The sequence below is a fragment of the Varanus komodoensis genome, unplaced genomic scaffold (assembly GCF_004798865.1).
Source record: "Varanus komodoensis strain SLA01 unplaced genomic scaffold, ASM479886v1 scaffold93, whole genome shotgun sequence".
NCBI classification, from domain to species: Eukaryota; Metazoa; Chordata; class Lepidosauria; order Squamata; family Varanidae; genus Varanus; species Varanus komodoensis.
The window spans coordinates 1,735,681-1,762,173 of NW_025336635.1; the positions used below are offsets into that span (position 1 = coordinate 1,735,681).

Sequence of the window (26,493 nt, forward strand, 5' to 3'; positions counted from 1 at the left end):
CTGCATGCTGAAAAAGTCCAGTGGTTTTTCTTTGCAGATATATCGCTCAAAAGCAACCCTGGGAAATCCTCCAATGTATTTGCATCCTCCTCACAGTGGTTTCAAGCTGCTGCTGTTCTACTCACTGGGATTACTAACCTCCCTCCTGCTGCAGGGATGAAATCGCTCTCCCTGCCGAGCACCGCGGGTGTGAGAGTGATGGGAGCACATGTGTGTTCCAGCCTGAATAGTTTATGGCTGCTCATTGCAGCAGTTTAACACACGGGCTATTTTAAAACCTGCTGCTTGCATTCATGGGTAAACAGTTTATTAAAAGCATTAGCCCCAGTTGTAACAATTAAAATAGAAAATGCACCTTCCAAATGTGAAATGGAGTATGCAGTAAAGCTAGAAATAAAATTACCCACTCGGCTCTCTAATCGCTGGTGACACACTGGCTCTCCAAAAGTCCTTGGGGTTAATGGTTGAGTGAGCCGGCTTGGGGAGGGCTGGGCGAAACCATTTCTGAGATGGTCATCTGTTAGGATTGATGTATGTCGTGAAATTTCAGGGTATTAATTTCAACTCCTTTTCAGGATTTCCAGGGAGAGAAGATCAGTCAAGAGAACCAACTAGACATCTGCTTAAAAGTGTGAAAACTCACAGGGTAGGGACTCAGGACATAGCAGGATGGGTCCCTGCACATGGAGTTCCATTTCTGAAAATTCTCCTATGCTCTCTGCCCGCTTGCATGTTTCTTAGGATAAGCCACTAGAAGAAAGGGGACAAGGTATTTTCTGTGGCTCGCTTCTCGTGACACGACAGCGAGTTATAGCTTAACGAGGAGCTGCAGTGCAGGCCAGCCATTGCTTTTGCAAGGATTGTTGATCCTTCAGTAACCTCCACCAACTGGGTTCTCACAACATGGCAATCCCTGGCTGGGGCTGCATATTTCAAACAGCAGCTGGCACATGCCGCAGCGCCTCAAGGGTTAAGTAGCCCGTACTGGGCCAACATGTCAGCCAAACCGGCTCTCCCGTTGCAAAGTGTAAGCCACCTTTCTTTCCCAAGAACGTTCTTTCTGTCAGTGTGCCTGTCTGGCACAGTGTCCCAGCACAGGAATTACAAGTGGGAGCTGAAATAAAACGTTGCAGTGCTGCGTACTGTATGTAGCACGGTGCCCCCGGTGCCCCCGGCCAGCCGGCCAGCCGTGCCCTCCTTCCCAGTGCCCCCTTGCCTTCCCCACACCTGGTTTCCCTCTCAATAGTCAGGATCCCGTGGCCGCTGACGGCCAGCGCCCCACGGACTGCTCTGGGGATGTGTTATGCTTCTGCAAAACTCGTGGCCCCCACAGGCACCTCCCTGTGCGTGGACGATGCTGTTTTGGGAACAGGACCCATACCCCAGAAGTTAGAAAGAGAAAGAGTGAGAAGCACGTGGCAGGGAGGCCAAGCCCTGCTGTTGCACTCGAATGGGAGGGGCCGATCCCTCCCCTCTGGACCCCAATGCTTTGGTGGGCTTCTCCCCCAGTTCCACCCCCCACCCCAAGCTCCCAGGTGCCGCCCCCTCCATTGCCAGGCCTGAGACCATCTCCCCATGTAACCCTTTGTCCTACTAATCTTTCTGGGCTGCGAATGCAAAGCTGTTTGCTGGTCAGAGTTGTCTGCTGCCTAAGAGTCCAAGACGTCACTGTAGGCCTCAGACTTGGACATGTTTACCTGAACACTAAAGAAAAAACCCAAAACTCCTGGGCTCACTGTGCGCCCACGCCAACTTTCAGGCATCTTGTCGCGTCGGTGCTGACAGACAGACAGGCACTCACTTTTATTATTATAGATGAAGCTCACTGAAGCGGAGCTAGAATTGCTCTTCTGAACAGGATTCTGGAATTCTTTGGGGTGGTCAAGGAGTACTTTGGAGAGCTGTTTGCATTTAATCCCCTGGGCATTCGAGCAGTGTCTAAAAGGAGGCTCTTGATGATCTCAAAGGGCAGGGTAACTGCTCTCTTTTGGCAGTGGAAAACTCGAAATGGACGTAAGCCAAGACGAGCGGCATTGTTGGCTTCCCTAGTTCCACCTCTAGGGACGTGGTTGGCTGAGTCTTTTTTTGTAATTACTCCGGCTGTTCTCTTGCTTGAGTTTTAAATAGGAAGGTGATCCTGGAATGCTGTCCAGTGGTGCTGGCGGTGGAGGTTAACCATCATTTTCTAGGCCTAGTATTCTGATGCCGTTAATTGCTCAGCATGTGTTCTCACTCCAGTTATTTGGACTTTTAGCCTGCTCCACCTTCACGGCTCAGGACAATTGGAAAATGTCTTTGTTTTCTTTTTTAAAGGGTCTGATTACAAACCTAACTCTGGCAAGCCTTTCAGAGGAGAAAGCGTATTTCAAAAGGGCAAAACTAAAGATGATGCAGGAGGGCCATGTATTTTTCTTGGACTCAGAACACTCATGGGGGCGGGGCTTGGACTGGGGGCTTGGTGCCAAGGGAGGGCAGGAAACCCGTCTCCAGTGATGCGCTCCATCACTGAGGCAATGTCAAATCCCTTCCAGGCAGCCTTCCCCCAGCACTTTGGATGTGCGGGATTGTTATTCCTCTTATTTTCAGCCAGCATAGCCAATGGCTTCTGGACCGCACCAGGTTGGAAAAGGCTTTCAGACAGGGGTCTTGAACCTCAGGCATCCTATCTTCTCCGAATCTCCTGGCTCACCTCACACCCTTCTCTGGCCTCACCCCCTCCCTCAATCACAGTTAGTTTGATGTTTTCCTGGCTGCTATGTGGGTTTCCTCCCATTCTGAAAATTTGAAATGCCTCTCTGAACAATTGGCAGTGAGAGCTTTAAACTGAACTATGGCAGTGTCCAGGAAAGGCTGGTGGTTTTATGTTGAGCTTTCCATGCTGTTCCTTGGCAGTGAACCTATTTGGGGGGTGGAGTTCAGCACCTGTCGAGCTCAACCAAGTTGCAATGAATGGGACGCCCCTTTCTGGCCCTCCCACCTCCAGAATGGGCCCCGGAGAGCTTCTTGGTGCAGCCCTTGGGCTTCAGGAGGTTCAGCAACCCAGATGTAAGGGAACAGAAATCACCATGGAAATACTATGCTCTGTATAATTACGGAAAGGGGAGAAGCCGCTTTTTGCTCTTTCTGAAAGCTGAACTTACGGAGTGTTTGATGTCGTCATTTTGGCAGGTTTGATTCCTCTCGAGCGGCCATCATGGAAATCCGGACCTTTTCCCATCACAGGGAGGAAGAGCAAAAAGAAGAGAGACACCGAGATTTTCAAATGTCCTCTAGAACAAGGAAGGCAAAGTTTAGGACCAGGTGCGCCAATGGGTTAAGGAAATAACACAACCCAGTGTTAGTGTTGGTGTTTTTAAGTGATGGTATATGTTGCAGCAAATCCCCACAATTTAGAGAATGTAAACATATTTTTTTGTGAAAATTGTAGGCAAATGCATGAAAACTAAGACATGTTGCTACTACATGTTTTGGGACATTTACAAAAATCAACCAGAAATGCCAGCTTTTCTATGTGCTAAATTTGAGATAAATACCTGTAACTTCTAAATTGCATTTAGAAAGATAGTAACAGAAGGGGTCTCCCAGGCCATCTAGTCTGACCCCCGGCTCTAGCTGGCTTCCCTCATGACATGCCTACCAAGTGCACGTCCAGCCTATTCTTGAACACCCTCACTGATGGGGCCTCAACCACCTCCCATGGGAGCCCATTCCATGCCTTTGGGGTCCTAACTGTCAGGAATTCTGTTTTTTCTGAATTGAAAAACAACCCAATAAACAATGAGCAGCCTTGCATTTAGTGTATAAATTTCAAAAAAGCAAAGCATATAAGATACATTAACTGGTTGCATGATGGCTGGTCATTTCTTTTCATCTGGGGCCACGTGCAACGTGCATTATATCACCTATGTATAGATGTATATTGAAATGTCTGCTCACTCTCTTAACTGGCAAGGCGTTGTTTATTACATGTTCCTTGCTGCGGCCACTACCATTTTACCCTCACAACAACACCCCTGTAAGGTAGGTCAGGCTGCTAAAGAGTGAGTGGCTCAAAGGCATTCGAAGAGGTTCTTTTGCTCCCTTTAGCTCTGTGCATGTAAGAACGAGAGAGAGGCTGGATTACCATGGAAGCGTATACATCTCCTACCTGCCAGGAAACGGTCTCCTATCCATTATCTCCTTTTGGATGGAACATCAACCTCCTACCACGGACTATTAACCAGCAACCTGCCTAAGCTCACAGAGTCAGCGTGGTGGTTAACTTGTTGGACTAGAGACCAGGAGGTCTGGGTTCCAGTCCCCACTCAGCCACAATGCTCACGGGGTGCCTTCGGGCCATTCCCAGACGCTTGACCCAGCCTCCCTCGCAGGGCTGTTGTTGCGAGGTTAAAAATGGAGTGGAGGAGAACTCCGCCAGCCACGCTGAGGTCTCGAGAAAAATGGTGAGCCATCAATACAGTCACCTTGCAACGTAGGTGCTAGTACCCACAACTCCATTCCCATAAAAGACAGGACTCTGCCAGTAGCCCTAGTGGAACATTCAGGCTGTCTCCAAACCCCAAACTCCCATTTCATGGGGTCTTGTTGAACTGGGCCTCCCAGGCAAAGTATGCATCCCCACTTTAATGTGTTTAATGTGGGATTTTATTGTATAGAAAATCTATTTGGATGCTGTGCTCCACTTCGTTTTATTGTAAGACTGTCCCGAAACCTCATTAGTGGACCATGTATAAAAGCTTTAAATAAATAAATGCTCAGAAGATCATTCCATTGACTTCAATGGGACCTACTCACAGGTAAGTGTATATAGTACTACAGGCAAAATGTTTACACATGTCTATTCAGATGTACATCCTATTGAGCTCAATGGCACTTACACCCTAGTAAATGTGTAGTAAGTGACTACAATCCTAGTTTATCTGGCTTTTCAATCCTGCATTTCTGTGTGTAACTCTCAAGGGGGGGGCGACATCTCGGTTTAAAATGGCTCATGATAAAAGATAAAACAATAAAAGTACAGGCTAAATTCAGGAGCAGGTGCAGTCTAGGAGTCTTTTAAAGCCAAGAAAAGTTGCTAAAATCCAAAGCCATTACATGAAATTGGTAATTTTCAATGTATTTTATCATGTTGTAAGCCGCCCCGAGGTTTCGGCAAGGGGCGGCATAGAAATGTTATAATAATAATAATAATAATAATAATAATAATAATAATAATAATTTTCTGATGAAAATAATTTTCAACATAAAATGAATTGCTTTTCATTATTAAAGATCCTAACATTTATTTTATTTATTTATGTAAAACATTTCTATGCCGCCCGCATCACAACAAAGCCTCGGGGCGGCTCACAACATACATAAAATACAAGCAATAATTTAAAAACTGGTCCCATCTCGGCTATATATTAAAATCTATAGATACAATAATAATAAATTAACAGTTAAAATAACTTTTAAATAAAAAGGTCTTCACCTGGCACTGAAAAGCAAATAATGACAGCACCAGGCGGACCTCTCTGGGGAGCGCATTCCATAGGTGGGGTGCCACTGCAGAAAAGGCCCTCCTCCGGGTACTCACCCTCCTAATATCCTTCACGGAGGGTTCCCGAAGAAGGGCATCCACTGCCGATTGTAGGGGGTGGGTGGGCATATATGGACACAGATGTTCCTTTAAATAACCAGGTCCCAAGCCGTTAAGGGCTTTATAGGTCATAACCAACACCTTGAATTGGGCCCAGACTTCAATGGGGAGCCAGTGAAGCTGACGGAGAACTGGGGTTAAATGAGAACAATGCCCAGTCCCCGTCAGCAGCCTGGCAGCTCCATTTTGCACCAACTGAAGTATCCGGACTGTCTTCAAGGGATGCCCCACATAGAGCGTGTTACAGAAATCTAGTCGGGAAGTTACCAACGCGTGGGTCACTGTCGCCAGGCAGTCGTTCTCCAGATAGGGACGCAGCTGATGGATCAGCCGAAGCTGAAGGAAGGCGCTCCTCACCACCGCCGTCACCTGAGCTTCTAATGACAGCTCAGGGTCGAGGAGCACTCCCAAGCTGCGAACCCTGTCCCTCAGAGGGAGTGCAACCCCATTTAGGACAAGGCCCAAGTCCCTCACCCCAAAGCCCGAACCACCCACCAACAGGACCTCCGTCTTGCCTGGATTGAGCTTCAGTTTATTGGCCCTCATCCAGCCCATTACCTCGGCCAGGTACCGGTTCAGTACAGCCACTGCCTCACCTGGATTGGTGGAGAACGAGAGGTAGAGCTGGGTATCATTAGCGTACTGATGACTCCGCAGCCCACTCCTCCTGATGACCTCTCCCAGCGGTTTCATGTAGATGTTAAATAGCAAGGGGGACAAAATGGACCCCTGTGGTACTCCATGGCATAGCTGCCATGGTGCAGAGCCATAGTCCCCCAGCACCACCTTCTGGAACCAGCCATCGAGATAGGAGCGGAACCACCACAAAGCGGTGCCTCCAACTCCCAGTCCCGCTAGCCTATCCAGAAGGATACCATGGTCGATGGTATCGAAAGCCGCTGAGAGGTCCAGGAGAACCAACAGGGACGCACTCCCCCTGTCTCTCTCCCTGCACAGGTCATCGTACAGGGCAACCAAGGCAGATTCAGTACCATACCCGGGTCTGAAGCCGGACTGAAATGGATCCAGATAATAGTTCCATCCAAGAGTGCCTGGATTTGTCCCGCCACCACCTGCTCTAGCACCTTGCCCAGGAACGGAATGTTGGCCACCGGTCTATAATTGGCAGCCACCTCTGGATCCAGGGATGCCTTCTTTAGGACTGGCCGGACTACCACCTCCTTTAAAGGGACAGGCACCAGGCCGTCTCTAAAAGAGGCGTTGACCACCTCCAGGATCCAGGTCACGTTCCCGTCCTTGGGCAAGGGTCTAGTAAGCAGGTGGTAGGACGTACTTGTCCAAGCACCTTGTCCACATCATCAGGCTGCAGCAACTGAAGTTCATCCAACAATTGAGGACTCGACGGCATCATTGGCACCTCCCCAAAAGAATCTGATTCAATAGTAGAGTCCAGCTTGTGAAGAATCTGAGCGATTTTCTCCCTAAAATGCTTGGTGAAGTCGTCACAGCGGGCCTTTGAGGGTGGCACCAGATCTTTCTTTGGGCCCAGATTTACCAGCCCCTACACCACCCGAAAGAGCTCTGCCGGACGGCATTGTGAAGAGGCAATGGAAGCGGAGAAGAATTTCTTCTTCGCCGCCCTCACTGCCACAGCATAGGCCCGATAGTGGGCTCTTAAGTGTGTTCGGTCAGATTCATCCCGTGATCTCCTCCACCTACGCTCCAGACGTCTCCCAACCCGCTTCATCGCCCATAATTCAGGTGTATACCAAGGAGATGAACGGGCTCTGCCAGGTGGGAGAGGACGCTTAGGAGCAATCGTGTCAATAGCCCTGGTCATCTCCCCATTCCATAGTTCAACCAAGGCATTGACAGGAGCACCAGCCTTATCAACTGGAAAATCCCCCAGAGCCTTCAGGAATCTATCAGGATCCATCTGACTCTGGGGGCGGACCAGCACAATCGGGTCCGCACCCTTACAGAGGGAAAGGCCGCCATCAAGCTCAAACCTCACAAGGAAGTGGTCTGACCGTGACAAGGGCGTCAAACGTAAGTTCCTCACCCTCAGATCACCTTCTAACTGCCCCATCAAGAAAACCAGGTCCAGAGTGTGTCCACGTTTATGGGTCGGGCCACTGGCGCGTTGAGACAGCCCCATGGCTGTCATGGAGGCCATGAAGTCCTGAACCGCCCCGGTCAGAACCATCTCGGCATGGAGGTTGAAGTCCCTCAGGACCAACATCCTGGGAGTCCTCAACACCAGGTCCAAGACAATCTCCGTCAGCTCAGGCAGGGAGTTCATTGGGCAGAAGGGTGCATGGTACACCAGCAGAATCCCCAGTCTGTCTCGGTCTCCCAGCACCAAGTGGAGGCACTCTAGACCCGGCCTCGAGAGGACAGGAAGCCCCACAAGGAGAAGAGAAGCTCGATAAACCAGAGTGACCCCCCTCCCCTCCAGGCATGGACGGTGCTGGACCAGATACCCGGGCGGGCGCAGCTGTGAGAGAGCAACATCTCCCCTCTCCCCCACCCAGGTCTCTGTGATACAGGCCAGGTCGGCACCCTCATCCACGATCAAATCGTGGATGAGCGTTGCTTTATTTTGGACTGACCTGACATTAAGCAACAGCACCATCAGGCCCGGGGGGGGGGGGGGGCGGTTGACAGGGCTACCTGGAACCCTCCGACTGGGGGAATAACCAGAAGGAGGAACAGGTGTTAACCATCTGTCCCTCCTTCTTCTATGCGGACACGTTAAACCCCCAACGCCATAACGTCCATTGCCCATCACCACCCCAGTGGTGGCACCCACGCGCTCCCCAGGTGATAACATACTATACTGTAGCACGAGATGGACCCCTAAAAACAACTAAAACAATTAAAATGGTTAAAACAGTTAAAAGCACACCCACCTTAATCTCCCGCCAGCCAACAACCAGCCAGCCTGGCCCCGACCTGAACCCCTGGCCAGCCCAGCCCCCGCTCAGCCCCTAACAGCGTCACCACCCTTCAGCCGCCGGCCCGAGGCCACCGGCCCCGGGCACCGCCAGCGCTTTGAAGGCCGCCGGGCTGCTCCCCCCGCTCCCCGCCCATCCCGGCGCGTCTCCCACTCATGCCGAGGGGGTGGGGCCGGAGCAGGGTCCTCGGCGCTGGTGCAGGCGGCAGCGGCGGGCTTGGGCACGGTGGTCGGGCTTGGGCGGCCACGATGGTGGTGGGTCACTCCTCCTGCATAATAATGAAATCTCCATGGTTGTTTCTGTGATGTTGATAGTAATTTTACAACAGGTTTCTCTAAGAATGTTGCCTCCTTCCCTACATCTTGTCACATTTGCTGGTATGCGTTCATTCATTTTTATTTTCCATCTTGCCTCCATGAACTCCCACATGTGACAGTGAAGAAGAGGAAGGCTTCACACTTTCAGATTTGTCCATAGCAGCTGCCCTCGCATTGACAATGGAAGAATCATGGTATGTTTGATGGTTTACTTGATAAATATTTCCTCAAATTCTAAAGTCTGACAGGTTCAGAAAGAGTCATTGGTCTTTGAAATGTAACTGTCTATAAATTTGCACAAACTCTGCATGTAAGATGGATATAAAGAGAGGTGGTAAATTGTAGCCTTCCAGATATTTTGCCCTACAAAATTTGTCATCCAATGGGATGGTGGTCCAAGTACTTTGGGGAGGGGGACAAGTTTCTCATCCATGAGAGTGACATTTTGAGCACGTGACCTGAAAGGATCTTCTAGAGTCTAGCTGAAGATTTACCCTGAAAACGTCCCATGAACATTCTCGTTTTAAGGTTGCAAAGGGAGTTGTGTTGTACTGTAGATGCAACCGAGTGTCATCTCCAAAGAGCATTAGCAGCTTTTCCAGGTTTCAGATGGAAGCCTTTCCTAGTCCAACCTGGAGATGCCAGAGCTTGGAGCCGGGACCTTCACTAGATGCTCTTCACAGGGAGTTCAGATGGCCTTTCTCCAATCATCAATTTCATGTGTAGTTACGGGGTCACTTCAAAAGCAATATCAGAATGCAAAGCTTGTCAGAAAGAGAAGAAATGCACAGCCCAACTGATTTCAACAAGACTTCAAACCAAGCACGACAAGGGTTTTGTAAATGGGCCACCTTTTGCTTAAAAACAATGCAGTGTCACACCCACCTGAGTCCTGGCTGAGTTGTTCTGGGGCTGTGATGCTGCCATTTACTTCCCTGGCCATTGGCCCATTCAATTATAGCTTCCACATAGCCTGAAGTGCCTGCTCTTGCCTAAACTTGGAAGCTAAGTGGGGTCAGGCCTGGTTGAAATCTGGATGGGTGACTTCGGTGTTGTGAACTGCTCAGAAAGCTTTGGTTGTGGTTATTGTAGAAATGTAATGTAATGATAGTAGTAGAGCACAGCCACCCACTGGAAACTGGAATTTGCTCCATTAGAGAAAACGAATGGGAAGTTTCCCCAATGTAAGTAGGGTGGCCACCATGTGTCCTCTTTTACAGTCCTCTCTTGGAAGGGCTTCAGTGGGACGGTTCTCTATTTAAAGGCCTCCTCCATCGGGTGGGCTGTCCTGTTCATCTCCAGTTTAAAGCTAAAAAGGAGTAAGAGCCTTGCCCATCCAGTTAGCATCTGAAGAGGCTGGGATGTGTAGGGAGGGGAGGAACAGGTTTTCCTGAATTTTTTTCCCAATGGAAATGCCCCCCCCCCCCCTTCTAGCTATCTGCCACTTGTCCTTAGGCAGTTTCTTTTGCCCCAACAGAGGACAGGAAAGAGGACAAAAGAGCAGGTGACCCGCACACCATTTGCATGTGAAAGTTCATTTACATAGATGCACATTCAGAAACTTAGTATAATTCAGCAATAGAGATAGAAGAGCAGTGGGGCTCCCTGTTCTGGCCACTTTCCTGGTGCTAATTGTGGGTGGGTAACAGTAACTGTTGTTATGGTTGTGGTATTTCTAAACTGGCCAATAGCCCAGTTCTCGTGGCACTTGACTAGAGCACATAGAATACCACATAAATGCAATATCATAAAATAATACTGTTGTTATAACGTGCTGTCAAGACGTCTTTGACCTATGGCGAGCGTATGAAAAAATGCCCGCCAGAAAGTTCTCTCCATGACGGCTCCGTTCAGCACTTCCAAGTCTGAGGCTGTGGCTTCCTGCATGGAGTCAATCCATCCCATGTTTGCAATTCCCTTTCATCTTCTGCCTATAATACAAAATTTAAAACTACATTTAAAACCCAACTTCAATTGTTAGCACAAGACACAAATTAAGACATAAAACCTGACATAATGCTAGTTGGGGCTGAGCATATGGCTTGTCACAGAGGACAGTCTTGTTCTGGTGCTGAAGAGACAGCATTGGTGAGGACTCAGCAGAGAGCTTGTTCCACAACGGGGGGCTGCCACTGAGTAGGCCCCCCTCCCCGCCAACCCTGGGAGCACGCAAATAGGTGCAGGCCTCCGGTCTCACCCACAGTGTCCAGGTGGGTGGAAACCATCCCCTCTTGTGGTTCTTTATCTTTCTTGGGCAAGACAGCCTTTCAGGGAGAGAGGACACCTGCCAGCAGAGGACTGTCCTCAGTGAAATAGGACACATGGCGACCACCCTAGTCCTAGTGGGCCTTGGACCCCAGTGGGTGTCCAAGGATGCTGCGCACGTGTGCTGATCCAGAGTATGGCAGTACAAAAGGGAAGGGTGGGTGGGGAGGTGGGCAGTGAAGGGGTCAAGGGAGACGGGTCAGGCCCAGCCGGGCTCCCGCAGGCTGCCTCCCAAAGCAAGTGCTGTGCTTGACCCTCGTCCTCCCCAGGGAAACCAAGAAGAGGAAGGAGGTGGCCATCCTGGAGCTGGAGGAAAGGGGCCAGAAAAGGGTCCGGTTCGGAAACGACATGGAGAAGCTGGAGAAAGCTGTCATTAGAAACTGCCGCCTGCTGCGTGTGAGGGCCGACAAGAAGGCTCTCCGGAGAAAGGTGAGGGGAAGGCTTTCTGCTGGGCACGTGCCCAACCGGTGGCTCAACGGCGAAACTCAGTGGCAGCAGAAAGAGGTTCGCTCGTGCTGCCGTGTCACTATAAGCATTGCGTACAGTCTGGCAGGCGACGTCAGGCCATGGCCGATATGGAGCCCGGGAAACCGCTGGCCTGCCCTTTCGCCCACATTGCTCAATTCGCTTTGTCAAGAGCTCCACCTGAAGCGCCTTGCACAGTGCAGCCCGGAGGAGCCATGTCTGACCGGCCATGCAGAGGTATTTGTGGGCGAGAGAACAACTGTGCATGGAAATAACTGAGCCAGCAGCAAATCTCCTTCCTGTTTTCAGGTTCCAAAGTCTCTTTGCCTTGGCGGGAAGAGCAAAGGCTGCAAAACAACACATCACATGATAAAATACAGAGGCATATTTGATGCTCAAAACTTCAGGACAGCATAAATGCCGGCACCATAGATTATAAACAGTAGGATTTCCCGAGAGCAGGGGTGCCTGACATCCTTCAGGCTGAGGGCCAAACTGCTTCTAGAGAAGGTCTCGGGGGCTGTATCCCAGTGGTGGGCAGAGCTGAAGGCACAAGGAGCAAGGCCAAGATATTAGCACAGGCCAGCTCAACACCCTGACTGCCAGTAGAGAGGCATTTGAGTGAAGGAGAAACCGCACAAAAGCTAGAAGACCCCAAATGTTGCTGCATGAAGACAGGGATGCCTTTAAAAATCAAAATCTATTACGTAGTAAGCAAAGTTAGAATTGCAATTCTGTGTCCTCTTACAGGTTAATAAGCTTTTGTGTTCTGTGTGTCTGGAGAATCAGGGGCATATAAAATCCATGGGAAGAAGGGAAATCTTCCAACTGGCAGGGTCCACCCCGGGTCCAGGGCTGCCCTGCATGTGCCACAGAGCCGCTTGGCCCCAGAGGTTCCAGAGCGCTGCCTGCTTGTTTTGAAGTGGGAAGGAGATGTGTGCCAAGAGGTGCCCGTGCTGTTCCTGCCAGCGTATTTATAGAGCAGGAAGATAAAAGGTTGTGCAGCCGCCTGTGGTCCTTGTCCTAGGCTGAAGCAAAGGCACAGCTGGAGAAGGAGGTCATGGAACTGCTGTCGAGCCGAGCCCCGATGTTCTGGATCCCTCTCCGCGCTCACGCCGTCTGGGAGCGAATGAGCGTCACACTGGAGTGCACCGTCCTGGCCTTTCCGCCGCCAGAGGTGACCTGGTAAGTGGGCAGGTGACGATGTTTATATGACCCGTTCTGGGACGCCCTGCAGTTTGAACCAGTGCCTCAGAGCCAGCTGATGGGACCCAGCATGGAAGCCTTTCTGGGAAAGCCATTGGGGCTGCAAAGGATGGTGGGGCATGTGTGGATACTCCACCCTGCATGGAGCAAGTCAGGGAGAAAGGTCCAAACCAGCCTCCTCTGGCTTCATGGGAGCTCCCAGAACGGAAGGAGGTGCTTCTCTTTTGGAAGGAGCACTGCCTGTGCTCCAGCATTTGCACACGCTAAGTGATGTGTACACCTGCGAATGCGGAAGCAATTGTGATCATTCAATAGCAACAGAGTTCACCTCAACACGGTGCAGGTGTCCTCTCACACGCCCACTTGTTCCAGCCGCTGCTCGGTTGCTCACCACGGGTGGGCAATGGTTCTTGGGGTTCCCTGTCTTTAAACTGAACTTGGGGTCCTTTAAATAGAGGTCATCTTCAGACAGAGGCCTCTCCACGCCCTCTCTGCCTTCAGCTGTGGCATCAAGCCACTCATTCCTGATTTTGGTTTTGCATTTCCAGGTTTTTGAGAATGAAGTGACTAGTTGCTTTCCATCAAATAGAGCAAACACTGCATTGTCTGGGGAGAGCTTATCTGAGTCATGTGATGGTTACCTTTTGTTTCTCAAGAATGCAATCTGTTCTGAAGCCAGTCCATGTGGGGTGACTTTTGGGGGCCACATTCCAGGGGTGACCAGGGCAGAAGGTGAAAGGGGAAGGGCCAAAGCTGCTGGCATTTATTGGCAGTAAATAATTGAGCAAATTTACTGCCAATAAATAAGTCTTAGCAGGGGCGTTTCAGCCTTTCAGGATGTGGAAAAGCCAAGAAATCACCAAACTGCCCTGTGGAAAAAGGACAGAAATCCTGGAAGGTTGGATTTGGCCAGCAGGCTAAAGGTCCAGCAAGCTCACTTCAATCTTTCCTTTTCCAAATAGCAAATACCTTTCAATGTGTTTAATTTGCCCCACCTAAATTGCGGGCTGATGGGGCACAATCACAGTCCGCACTGCACCATCAGGTGGGAGAAGGAAAGTCCACAATGACCAACAATTAGAACCAGCAATTTAACATAAACATCACAACAGTGGGAATATTAAAGCTGCTTAAAACCCATTCCAGGTTCCGAACATCTAAAAGGCCTGCACACATTAATAGGCGTTCCTCTGCTATTGAAATGATAACCGAATTAATGGCTTCTCTGGAGAAGGCATTCCAAAGACCAGGTGCCAGCACTAAAAGGCCCTGTTTTGGAGTTTCTACCCACTTCACTTCAGTTGGTGGTGGTCCTGAAGAAAGGCTTGTGAAGAGCATCTCAGGGCTGAGGAGACTTTGTGTGGGAGCAAGCGGCCTTTGTCGTCTCTTGCTAGCTAGATTCAAAGCTGCCATGCTCTTTCCTCCTGTGGAAGAAAGCCAGCTTGCTCTGCCGGGTGCTACAGCTTCTGACAGGCTTGTCCTTCCAGTGGAGGAGCACACGCGTGTGCACGCACACATTCCAGCCCTGTCTGGTGACACAATGCCTCAGGAATTCCTGCCACTGAGTCAGCTGGGCAACACAAACAGTAACCAACTTGAACAAACCCTTATGCTGAGCTGCTGCGGCACCAACAAGACCTCAAACCAGATCTTCGGGGTTTCTGCCGAAGCAGAAGTCACCTGGGACTGACTGACACTGAAGTGGCAATCCGCTGATTAAACAAAATAGGCCAATCCAGTTTCCTGTCCCATCCCTGCTTAAGATCCCGGGGATCCTCGTTATTCACTGATGAGTATTTATGAACATGAATTCCAGGTCAGTATGTCTGCCAGTAGCAAAGCAGCAGGACCAAATCTAGATTCTAACAATCATGGCAGTTGTGAGTACTGCCTTTCAGAGGCTGCAGGGGAATCGTATTTGCTATAAAAAGCCAAAAATGGCAAATGATCATCAACCCCCATTAAAGTATAAATCAGCTTGTCCATCCAGAAGAATTTTTTTTAACAGTGGGTTTAAGTTTTAAAGTCTGGGCTTCTCCACACAATTAATTTAGTATAAGGAGAATGGGTCAAAGTGTATGAGAGATTGTCCACCACAGGTCTCCAACAGCTGTACTAGGAGCAATTCTAACCATTCCAACATGCCGAGAGCCTGATGCCATCTGTTCAGAAAAAAGGACCCAGGCCAGAACCATTCCAAACAGGCCAAGGTGGAAAATTCAACCTAAATAGGAAAGACCAACATTTTGTACAGGTCAGCAGAAGGCCTGATGATACAATGCAAAATCCAGAAAGCCAAGCCATCCATCTCTAATGGGAAGCTGCATCCTTTTCAGGGACGTAAAGCATCTGCAAACACTTTTTAATGTCTGTCTCCTTATTTGCACCTATCCAGGTATAAAAATGGAGTTCGGATTGACCCCCGTCTCAGTCCAGCTGGGAAATATAAGATGAAAAACGAATTTGGAATGATCACGTTGGACATTAGCAGGTAACAGGCCTGCTAAAAATCCTAGAGAAGTTTGAGCATAACTTCTGTTTAACAAACCATTAGGAGTTATTTGCACTTTGACGCAAAATGGCTGATCAGGGTTGGCTCATACATAGAGCAGGCCTATTTAAATCACTGGGCCTCAGGTTCGTAATGATAAATTAGCGATGGCCAATTTTTCCCACGGGAATGATGGAAGTTGCCGTTCGGTTTATTTGGGGAGCACCAGAGTGGGGAAGGCTATTCACTAAAAGCACTGGACATCCTGCCAAATCAGGCTGTCATCCATTTTCCTCCTCATCTTACTGTCCATCCTTTATGCTTTTGTTCTTTAAACCAAAGGTGGGAAGAAAGTAGATCTCCAGATGATTTGGAACTCAGCTCCCAGAATTCCTGATAGTTGGCCATGCTGGAAAGGACTTCTGGAAGTTGAAATGCGAAACATTTGCAAGTCTGTCTTCTGCTCACCCTGATTTAAAGCAAGAGCATGAGCGAAGGGATTTTGTGCAGAGGGTGGCGCATCCTCTGGCAGTGATTGGCTGAACAGCCTAAAGGTCAGAAAAGGTCTGTCCTAGGAAGGACCTAGGAAATTCGCAACCGAAGAAGCAGAACCCTAAAAACAGTTTGCCTCAGACTTGGAAGGTGTGGAATGGGAAGTAGGAGGTGAAGGTAGGGTAGCCAATTTCACATCACAAAAGAGATAAAAATGCACCACTGAAACAGAGAGCAAAGGGGAAAGGATGCACGTACAATCTGCATGAACTAATTTGTGACTAGAGATGCAAATTTAGAAAGCATCATTTTAAATAGACAGGCATGACATCTCACCATAGTGTGGACACCTGTAGCCAGGCGATCTCTGCAAGCTCCCACTCAGTCTGCTGCTCAGATACTAATGAATGATGGGCAGCTTCAAGGCCACGGCCTGCCCTCCTCCCTCTCGCTCCCCCGCCATGGTTCTTTATCTTCGAACAGGACTTCCTGGGCAGCCAGTCAAAAGGAGGACCTTCAAACAGACCTTGGCAAGGTAGAACACATGGCCAAAGGGAGAAGGCCTCTGTGTTTATACTGACCCGACCGTGTCTTTACCCCATAGGCAGCCTTTCCCAGGCTGGTGCCCCCCAATGTTTTGGACTAGAAGTCCTAGGATCTCTGACTGCTGGCCATGCTGGCTAGGGCTAGTGAGAGTTCAGACCCGCAACTCTGGCAGGCCGGAGAGTGGAGGTGGCTAGCCAGACTTTAAACACTGCCGGGCATCTGTTATTTTTCAGATGCTCCCTGGATGATTCCGCTGAATACAGCGTCGAAGTGAAAAATCCATACGGGGAGGCCTACTCATTTGCTACGGTGTTTGTCAGAAGTAAGTCAGGGATCTGCTTTCCTTCTCCTCCTGAAATGCCTTACATCTTTTGCGGGGTTCTGCATGGCAAATTCCTCCTCCCACATTTTCAGAGAGTGGCCATTCATCACCCAAAAGGAGGAAATGCATTGCCAAGAAGGGGGACTCAGATTTGCATGTACCAGTCCATATGGATAGAGGCACACGCAGAAATCTCTCAGTATAGTCCCCCTCATTCTTCAGCACACAGCTGTAGGCAGGGGCCAGGGGTCTGGCTGCCTGTGGATGGGCAGCACTTCCGAGAGCCCTTTAACTTGGAATCGGACAGGGTATTTCCCAGGCATGTATGCTGCATGCACACCGAGTCCACACTCACACGCGACTCTCATCACTCACACACCACACACACAAACTCCCTCCCTCTCCCCAGAGAGTGCAGTTCCCAGACTACCCAGGCTTTCAGGAATCCTGCTTCTCCAGGGCAATCTCTCGCGGCATGCCCTGTGCTTCCGGTCATAGAAGCCCCATTCCTAGGAGCATCCAGAGACTTCACTGGATGCTCCAGGGATGTGCTAGGAATGAGCCTTCTATGACAGGTACCGCAGCGGCCATTCCTAAAGCAGCTCCTCCTCCTCCTCTTGGGGTTGGGGAGCCTCCTGGGCACCAAGGTTTGTGCTTGTTGCGTCCCTGTAAGTCTCCAGGGCTTACAGCCAAAGGGAAACCAAGCTCAGTGGTCCAGCTTCTCATTTCTTCGGAGCCTGTAAGCCATGTTTTGTTATTCAACTCCCAAGCAATATTATTTATAGAGGTTAAGCACTGTAGAAATAAACGTTTACAAAAGTTTACAGCACCATCTCTCTCTCTCTAACACCCCCTTCACTGTTTTATAGAATACTATGGAAAGGAGTCTGGATTTGATTCAGAGATATACAAACGTGAGTGTACACTTTTGGTTTATGTGGGGGTTTTTGTTTGCTTGGATTCATATGGCATAAGACATATGGCATATGTCATACAGTCTTGGGTGCCAAAACTACAGGGCGGAAATGTGAAGCAGGATTTTGTCTGTGTTGTGGCCAAAAGCACAGAGAGACGGTAGAACCAGACTATGGGATGTCTTGTTACAGCAGAACCAATTTAGATGCCACTTTTAATTACCAGAGCGAGGGGAGAAAGAGCAAGTAAGAGCTGCATTGGGGTGGGCAACCTTTTTGATCCTCTGTGCAAAGGGTCAGGTAGCACTCGATCACCTATACAGATGAGCAGCACCTGCAAGGAAATGCACACCCTCTTCCTCCTGCCAGCCCTCACACACACACACATGCTCATTAATGTGCACAACTAGGAAAATACCTAGCTGGGTTGCACAGGGACTGTGGGAGCAGTGAGATTAAACCATCCCCTGACACTTCAGCATCCCCAGTGAGGACCGCTGTGGAACGGCCATTTTGGCCGCCTCAGAATTGCTGCAATGGAACTGGGTCTGAGGGGACTTCATACTCCTCTTCGCTCCAGGATCCCAGTCTTTTAGCTGCTGCATCCATGATCACCTGCTTCCCAACAGCACCCAAGAGGTCATTACTGGTGACAGGAAGCTGACGAAGAGGCGTTTTTATTTTTCTCTGACAGGACAATTCTTGATGTTCTTTCCTAACATCGTCTCTTTTCTCAGGGTCGCTGAGGGACCTGGAGGCCGACTTTGCTAGCATCATGCAGCCCATCTTCTCCAGAGAGAAGGAGCCCTTCATACTCTCCTGCACCTTTACTGCAGACTTGCAGGAATACCAGCGAGACATCCAGTGGTTCAGGGACGGTTCGTATCTGCGACGGCACCCCTCCATCAAGGCGCTGTTCCCCCAGAGAGGAGCCTAGCGAAGGGGCAATGCGTTAAAAGGCTTTCTGCATCACCCGGACAGCAACGCCCGCCTTCCTCTGCCTCTCCTTCGCAGCTGCATCTCTGGCTGCCGCCTGCAGCCTTCCCCAGCCTGGCCCCCTCTGAGAGGGGACCGGCTGAGAAGGAGCGGCTGCTGCACGCAGAGCAGAGCAGGGCAGGGCAGGGCAGGGCAGGGCAGATCCTGCGGACGGGGGTCCACTTTCTCTCTAGGATGCCTCACTGCTGTAGAATCCCCATCTTCTTTCCTCTGCTGCATGATTTTTACTGCCAGTCTGGTGTTTCTGAAGGGCTTTGCACAGCAAGTGCCAAGGCCCAAGACTCAGGGCTGCTTTATACAATTAGCAGGACCAACTGGGCAGATGTCCCTTGGATCGCCCCATGTAAGACTGCAGCTGGGCATGTTGCACTTGGGAATGTCCTCCCATGATGAGGTGGCGATGGAGGGACATCTCCATGCATTGGAAATTGGCTCGCCTCAGGGTAACGTATGTAGAATGCCCATCTGATATTCCTTTCCCACTGGAAGTGCTCAGATATGCAGCCTGTCTCCCCACCCATGCTAAAGTTCTTATAGCTTGACATGATGCAGGGCGAGAAACGCTTGATCAATTTTGTCCAACCTTCATTGCTCCCCTCATCAGTTAGGAATGCTGTTAAACTTTCCAAATTAGATTAAACATTTGAATTTTGGGAAGTAAATTCAAGTTGCTTTGGAACCCACTCCAAAAAAAATATTTCGGCTTTCTGGCCTGGGTTTTCCAAGGGACGTGGAGGTCCTTGTTGGCGAAAAGTAGCCACGAGAGACAAATTCCCCATGAGATGCTTTGCCCAGCACTCCTGATCTCAATCGGCACTCTGCAGCCACCTGGTGTGATGTTGGAAGGGCGGGTCCTCTGTTCAGGCCACACACCTCGATGGTAAGGCCACACAGGTGAGACGCCCTACAGTTTATCCCAGCGTCCTCTGGGGCATGCTGGAGTTCTGTGGCAGGTGTGCTGACAGGCTCTCTAGATGGCAGAACGTTTGAAAAATGGTCCCCACTGCCCTGGAAGTGTTGAGGTGAAGGAGAAGGATGTATGGATGTGCCAACTGGGGAGGCAGCGCCTCTTGATTCTGGAGCCAGACTGCCCTGCAGGCCAGGCCACTGGCACGTCGAGCCACCCCCACTACCGACCCTCCGGCCCCATGCCCAGCTCCTTTGTCCGTGTCAAGGAAGCCACAGGCTCTGCTCCTCCCTCTGCAGGGAGAAGAGCCTTCGGGAGCACTCCGGGGATGAGGGTATGGAAGAGGACTCTGCAGGGATGTGTAAGGCCAGGCTGGCACAGCCCCTCCCACTCTTTGCTCAGACGGCCAAGGAATTCCCTTCCAGATCACATGCCCTTGGTCCTGCAGGGGAATCCCCTCAGTATCCCATTGGGCCCTCAGGGGAATCACAGATCAGAGAGAACATGGGGAATACCTTTCCCCACCTCCTTCCCGAGTCCCAGCCCTCAGCTGGAGGGAGAGGTCCACAAAGGATGTCCAACACTTCGTGGGCCAAATCGGGGCCTCTGGAGGCCCCATTAGAGCTAAACATGTCTCTTTTTAACTGTTCCTCAGAACTGAAACTTGGAAGATATTGACTAGAAATTTTCAAAGCTCCAAAACCCCAAATTCTGAAATTTTGCTAAATGTCTACTCTTGCCTCAAGGCACCAACTGAGTAAACCTCAAGTGGGCATCTCTCTTTGGTGCTGCAGGTGAGTTGCTGGAAGAGTCTGACCGTAGGAAGATGAAATGTGAGGACCGGGAGGCTTCGCTGTCGGTGTCTTGCGCTTACAAAGAGGATGAAGGCTTTTACAGCATTCGCATCCCAACACTAGATGGATACAACGAGCAAAGAGCTTATGTGTTTGTTAGGGGTGCGTCCACGAGTTTGCTCCTATTTGTTTGGTGACAGGGACTGTATTAGGTATTCAGAGGGCAGTCATATGTTCAGGTCTTTTACATGAAGTCTCAAGTCAAGTCTCAAGTCTTTACTTTCAAGTCCAAGTTGAGTCTCAAATCTCTTCTCAAGTCTCAAGAGCCAACTTTAAAAGAACAAGTTGGTTGTTGTGACTTGAGTCAGACTTGGGAGTAAGTTGCTCAACTGAAGCCCCAGCTATGTCAAAGGGCATACTGTGTCTACCCTCTGTACAAAAACTAAAATAACAAAGGCCCTGTGATGCCCAAACAACCTCGAGATAAAGGTAGGAGAAAGGGAAAGCAAAATCATAGGTCAGGCTCCCCCAACCTGGTGTCCTGCAGATGGGTTGGACAACTCCCATCATTCCCATCATTCCATCACAGGGGCAGCAGTGGGAAGAGTCGTTCAACACATCTGCAGGACTCCAGGTTGGGGAGTCTCTCAGAGGCAAATCTTGCCCGGGGCCAGACTTAGTCATACTTGAGTGGATCCACTGACACAAATGGGATTCAGGACAGCCTCCTCTGACTTGCCTGAGAAGAGGAAGCTCATCACCCAAACAGGGCAAAAGAAGACACAAAATGTGCATATGCTATTTGATATGTCTGGATGCATATCTAGAAATGATTACTAGAATCTAAACAGACATGCAGTTGCACAGAAAGACAATGCAGGGAAACACCTCATGACGGTACAAGTGCCTGTGCATTGTGCCTCTCCGGTCGGTGTGCGAACAGGCGCTGCTCTCGCACTTCCTGATCTCACCTGAAGCTGCACAGGCGCTCCCATTCCTTGGGCAGCCCTTCCAACTGAGGACTGGCCTCTGCGGAAGAAGACATGAGGGCACCTTAGGACTGCCTTCAAGTTCGTGGTTTCAAGGGGTCTCCTCAAACTGTGGCTAAATGTGGACCCCTGACCCTAAAATCTGATAGTGCCCTTAGGGGCCAGAAGACGGAATGGGCAGCCAGCGCAAACCTGCAGGACCCCCTAATTTAGGCAGAACCACCCAAACATGGTCTCGTGATATTTTTAGATGCTGCCGCGGAAACAGCCGGAGCTCCCGGAGCACCCCTCAACGTCCGGTACCATGACGTGAATAAAAACAGCCTCATCCTTTCCTGGACCACGCCCAGTGATCATGGTGGAAGTCCGGTCATCGGCTATTATATTGAGAGGCCAGTACTGTGCCGTCGTGGAGACACGATCGGGCCCTTGCTCCGGATCACGGGTTGCACCGAAACTGGATGCTGTGTTTTCCTTCCAGGTGTGAGGTGGGCACCGACAAGTGGCTTCTCTGCAATGACAAGCCAGTGAAGACCTGCAGGTCACCCATCATGGGCCTCACCGAAGGGAAGGCGTACCAGTTCCGAGTAAAGGCCATCAATCGGGCAGGAGTCAGTAACCCATCGAAGGCCAGCGATCCCGTGACGATGATAGATCCGAACGAAGCCAAAAGATTGCTAAGTACTTCATTTTAATGCATTCCTGACACTTAAAGAAATGGTAAAACCCCCTGAGACAAGTCATGATAAATCAAGATGCAACTCACCAATAAATCCAAATGATACAACCACAATTTTCAAGACACAGAATGGCTTGCCTTGCATGTAAGAGCGGGAAGGCTTTGTAGGGCCACTCCGGGAAGTGGCCTGTGTCCTATCAGACCTAACAGGGAAGAGTGTGTTTGGTGTGGATTTACACCTCCCTCAGTTTTTCCCCTGAGCAGAAACGTCTAAATTTCACCTCAGCATCTCACTGCGGGTGCAAGTGAGTGAAAATTTCCACATGCAACCTTCAGGTGACTGTTTTTCCTGCAGCTCTGGAAAGAGATGCACTTGGATCACTCACCCAAGAGAATTTCCAAAATCTCAGTAAATCTCAGTCTACCATATACCAAGTTGGTCCACTGATCTGTTGTCTGCTGACAACACAGAGTGTTGTCTGCTCTTGACGGCTGGTTGCTGTCCAGTGCCTCAAGCTTCAGGTCTTTCCCAGCCTTCTTACCTCCTCTTTACCTGGGTCTTTCCCGTGGGGGCAACCAGCTCCTTCCCAGCCCAAAGAATTCCCTCGGAAGGGCACTGCATCACAGTATGGCACAGTGCAGGCTAAGGAACACCTTGGTCATTTCCTGCCATGTCCACTGTGAATTCTCATAGATTTTTCTTCCTCTTTCTTGCTTTCTTCCTGTTCTTTGGTTAGAGATTCCTTATGATGACGGGATGAAGACAATTATAGTTTCCAAAGATGAGCTGGAACGTGAGTGGAAAGGCATCTGACTGCTTTGGTAACCCTCCAATTAATGCTTTGTCCCAGAGTTTCTTCATAGGACCAATAAATAACCACTTAAGAGTTTAGAGAAATGGAGATCCTGGTAAATTTATGATGCTCCTGGTGGATGTTCCATCTTGACATTTCACTGACCGCATGCATACATGGCCCTTTGTCTCTCTATGCCAGTCTTCCCCAGGCTAGTGCCCTCCAGGTATATTGGACTACAGTTTCCATCATCCTCAGCTAGTCACGCTGCTCTGTATTGTGCACTTACGCTCCAGCTGCATGTGTGTGGACTCTCTCCTTTGAAAAGCACTGCATTCCAAGGTGGCTTGAAAGCTCTGTCTGCGCTGTCTGCGCTGTCATAGCTCATTCACACAACCCCAAATCCTGCAGTCATATTAGAGGACTGGCATGCATGAGTGGCCCAGGCCGGAAATGTAGGGCTGTGTCACATGAGCTGTTTTGAACTTTAAGGAGAACTGTGCCATCTTCTTCCTGTGACTAGCAAATGGCGGTCCCTCGCCAATCCTCCTCGGTTCCAAATTCAGTCTGCTGACATGTGGGCTCCCTGTTCCCCACAGCCAAGGTCAAGATCCCCTTTCCACCCACCAATGTCCATGCCAGTGAGATCAGGGAAGATTATGTGGTCCTCTCTTGGGACGAGCCAGATCCCAGAGGCCAAGAGCCGCTGAGCTACTTTGTAGAAAAGGTAAGGAAACAGCAGAGGGACCGTGGCATTTAGGGATGGGCAAGATCTCCCGAATGAGCTTGGGAAATTACTTGGGTTCTTCCAGAAGATAAATTAGATGGGCAGGTTGATTTTTTTGAGCCAGTCTGGTAGTTAAGAGAAGTCACATTCCATGGCTCTCTGCCATTCTCAAAAACCTGCCTGCAGAATTTGTGACAACCCCACCTCAGCTGTACATCAAATTGCCCTACTGGTTTTATGCGGTGCTCGAGTGGCCCTGTGGACAATTCTGCCAGAGGACTGTCCAATATTTGAGGGTGTCCTCTGTTTGAAAGCTTGTCCTGTCCATCTCCAGTTTAAAGAACCTGCAGAAACCTTTGCCCACATCCAGTGAGCACCTGGGCAGCAGGGACACGGCTCACCTGGCCACAATATTCCATGCTATGGTCAGATGGACTTTATTTCTATTTACATTATAATACTTGTTTCTAAATGTGCACCAATAGTTAGGAATTTCGCAATTTGCTTGCAAATTGCTGTCCTCTTTTGATGATGCAGTTCCTGCTTTTTGGCAATACATAAACGGGCAGTGTACATTCGGGGCAAACAGGTGCTTGACACAGGCACATGGATCTTGGAGTCCCAGACAGACAGCAAAAGAAAGGGGAGGTTTGCAGAATCCCTTGTGGGTTGCCGTACATGGCTGGTAGCTTACATTCTGCTTCATGAATCATGAAGGCACTGCGAGAGTGACCTGAGCCTTTCTTAGACCCCTCCCCTGACTTTCCTGCATGTGACCACTAGACCGGAAACCAAAGGGCTGGTACACCCCTCATGCTGAAGACACAGTCGTCCCGGGCCGGTGCATCTGAAGGTTCCAGGTTTATGTCCATTAGACTTTCCTCTTTCTCCAGTCGATCGCAGGCAGTGACAGCTGGCAGATGGTTCATCCAGACACACAAGTGGACTCCACGACTCTGGCTGTCTTCGATTTGGTCAAAGGGAAATCATACCGCTTCCGTGTGCGATCAATGAACAAGTACGGCGTGAGCAATCCTTCCTTACCCAGCGAGCCCATCTCCCTTGGCAAAAAAATAGGTAATCTCTGTATTTTGGGTTTTTATGGCATGATGTGGCTCTGCTCTGTGAATTCGGAGGCCCTGGATCCTTGCTTGAGTTCTGGAAGTGTCTCCTTCGAGCCGTAAAAGCATTCCCAAACCTCTTGCAGGTGGACTGTTTACAGAAAAAGCCACTCTCTACCAAATAAGAAACTGGAGTGACTTCGAGCTAGAATGCCATCCAAGAGGTCCCCAAAGAATTGGGAGCACATGCTTCTTCAGTGCAGCCTCTTGTGGCACTGCACTCTGAGAAGAGACTTGCATCCCAGCGAGCGCAGGGGCAACTCATGCAAGGGGGCGCAGGGCACAGCGGCCTGGCCAGAACTCCTTCCGTGCCACCTAGTCCTTCCGTGTGGGCGTGTTCATGGGGTACATTTGCACCGGTGCTGAGATGGCCCGTCGTTCTTTGGGTTTCTAGGCTGCCACCCTTTTGCAGTGGAGAGTTGTTTTCAGGAGAGAAACCTTTCCCTCAAGCAGGCTTAGAAAGTGAGAGAAACTTATTTGGTATGTTCCGCCATTGTTATAAAATCCCTCAATTCTTTTGAGTGACTGTTTGAAGGACTGATGCGTACTTGAAACAAGTCTGATTTGGCTCCTTGACCACCTGGAAGATGAAAAATAATGTTAAGCAGGGCCCGTCTTGCTGCTGAATGTCTGTTACAAGCGCTTGTAAAGGTCATACAGCGGAGTCGGCTGAAGCCAGGGGTCAGACTAGATGGCCCGGGAGGTCCCTTCTGACTCGCTCTGTTTCTATGTTTTGATTCTACTTAGTGATGCAAGTTTTTGACAGTTCGGTTCATCTGTTTGCAACTCGAACCTGGAAGAAGCGCCAAGTTGCTGCAATTCTTAGGTTATGTTATCTCCTCCCCACCTTTAGCTCCCCTCCCACCGCCAGCTCAGGTTTTGACCTTTCGGGACACCAGTACGTCTGTTATTGTGCAGTGGAGCAAGCCAAAGGAAGGCCAAGAGCCACTGGGTTATTACCTGTATTGCCGGGAAGTTGGCACAGATGAATGGCAAACGGTCAACAATAAGCCCGTCACATGTAATCGGTGAGTTAATGGGAGGCAGAAATCCACCCGTTTCTCATTTCGAAGAAAACTTGGCTCTACTCTGTCTGTGGACTAAAACTCAGGTACCCTTTGCAATTTGTACTTCTCTCAATTTTGCAATAGCGTTTTGGGAGAAAAAGGCATTCAACGCTGCAGAAATGAGGGGGAAATGGCCTCGAGTGCCATATTGTGTGGGCAAACATGATATAAACAAATAAAGGAACCATTGTGCGGGGCCCACACAATGACATACAAGTAAAACGAGCTTTCAGAATGCTATTGTGTTGTGCAGGTTGCTTGCAAAAGGATGCATATTAGGCAAAATGGCCCTCAAACTCCTGCACTGGGGGAAATGCACGTGCCACTGAATGGGAAAAGCAAAATCCTGTGCAAGGCTCATTTATATATTCAGTGGCCTTGAATTCATGTGTGATTGAAAAGAAAAAGCCTCAGTTTTTTGGATGAAGCAACGTGACAAGCAAGAACGAACCCTGTTCAGCGCTAACGGAGCCCGCTTTGCTCTGGGCAGCTCTGGCCGTGAGTGTCCACTGACCCTGCTTGCTGGATGGCCCCTGACAGATCCACCTCTCTGGGCTTGATGGAGGCAGGAAATTCCTTTTATGAGCAGTAACTTAAGACTGCTTTTATTTCGCCTTTCTGTTAGGTTTACTGTTCCAGGACTCAAAACCGGCAAAGAGTATGTCTTCTGTGTGAAATGTGTCAATGAGGCAGGTGTGGGTGACCCCTCCCCTGAATCTGATGCCATCCTTGTGAGACAGGCTATCGGTAAGTCCTCTCCCCCAACACACACACCGCACCCTTCCCCAAATGACAAGAGCACCTCCTTCCCTATGTGCCCTCGTGCCCCTTGAGATGTGAGG

The 26,493-nt window shown here is 49.8% G+C and overlaps 1 protein-coding gene across 1 annotated transcript in view; it reads left to right on the plus strand.

The window, feature by feature from the left end:
• MYOM3 (myomesin 3) overlaps positions 1 to 26,493 on the plus strand; it is a 56,264-nt gene that overhangs the window by 5,431 nt on the left and 24,340 nt on the right. Inside the window, exons 2-17 of the mRNA XM_044418777.1 lie at positions 3,169 to 3,300; positions 8,996 to 9,070; positions 11,411 to 11,570; positions 12,634 to 12,791; positions 15,208 to 15,303; positions 16,575 to 16,663; positions 17,533 to 17,577; positions 18,315 to 18,455; positions 20,275 to 20,436; positions 21,514 to 21,655; positions 21,745 to 21,944; positions 22,680 to 22,736; positions 23,336 to 23,463; positions 24,357 to 24,540; positions 25,438 to 25,612; positions 26,277 to 26,398. Of these exons, the coding sequence (XP_044274712.1) occupies positions 3,194 to 3,300; positions 8,996 to 9,070; positions 11,411 to 11,570; positions 12,634 to 12,791; positions 15,208 to 15,303; positions 16,575 to 16,663; positions 17,533 to 17,577; positions 18,315 to 18,455; positions 20,275 to 20,436; positions 21,514 to 21,655; positions 21,745 to 21,944; positions 22,680 to 22,736; positions 23,336 to 23,463; positions 24,357 to 24,540; positions 25,438 to 25,612; positions 26,277 to 26,398 (2,041 nt within the window). The 5' untranslated portion in view covers positions 3,169 to 3,193. The remainder of the gene's footprint in view (positions 1 to 3,168; positions 3,301 to 8,995; positions 9,071 to 11,410; positions 11,571 to 12,633; positions 12,792 to 15,207; positions 15,304 to 16,574; positions 16,664 to 17,532; positions 17,578 to 18,314; positions 18,456 to 20,274; positions 20,437 to 21,513; positions 21,656 to 21,744; positions 21,945 to 22,679; positions 22,737 to 23,335; positions 23,464 to 24,356; positions 24,541 to 25,437; positions 25,613 to 26,276; positions 26,399 to 26,493) is intronic.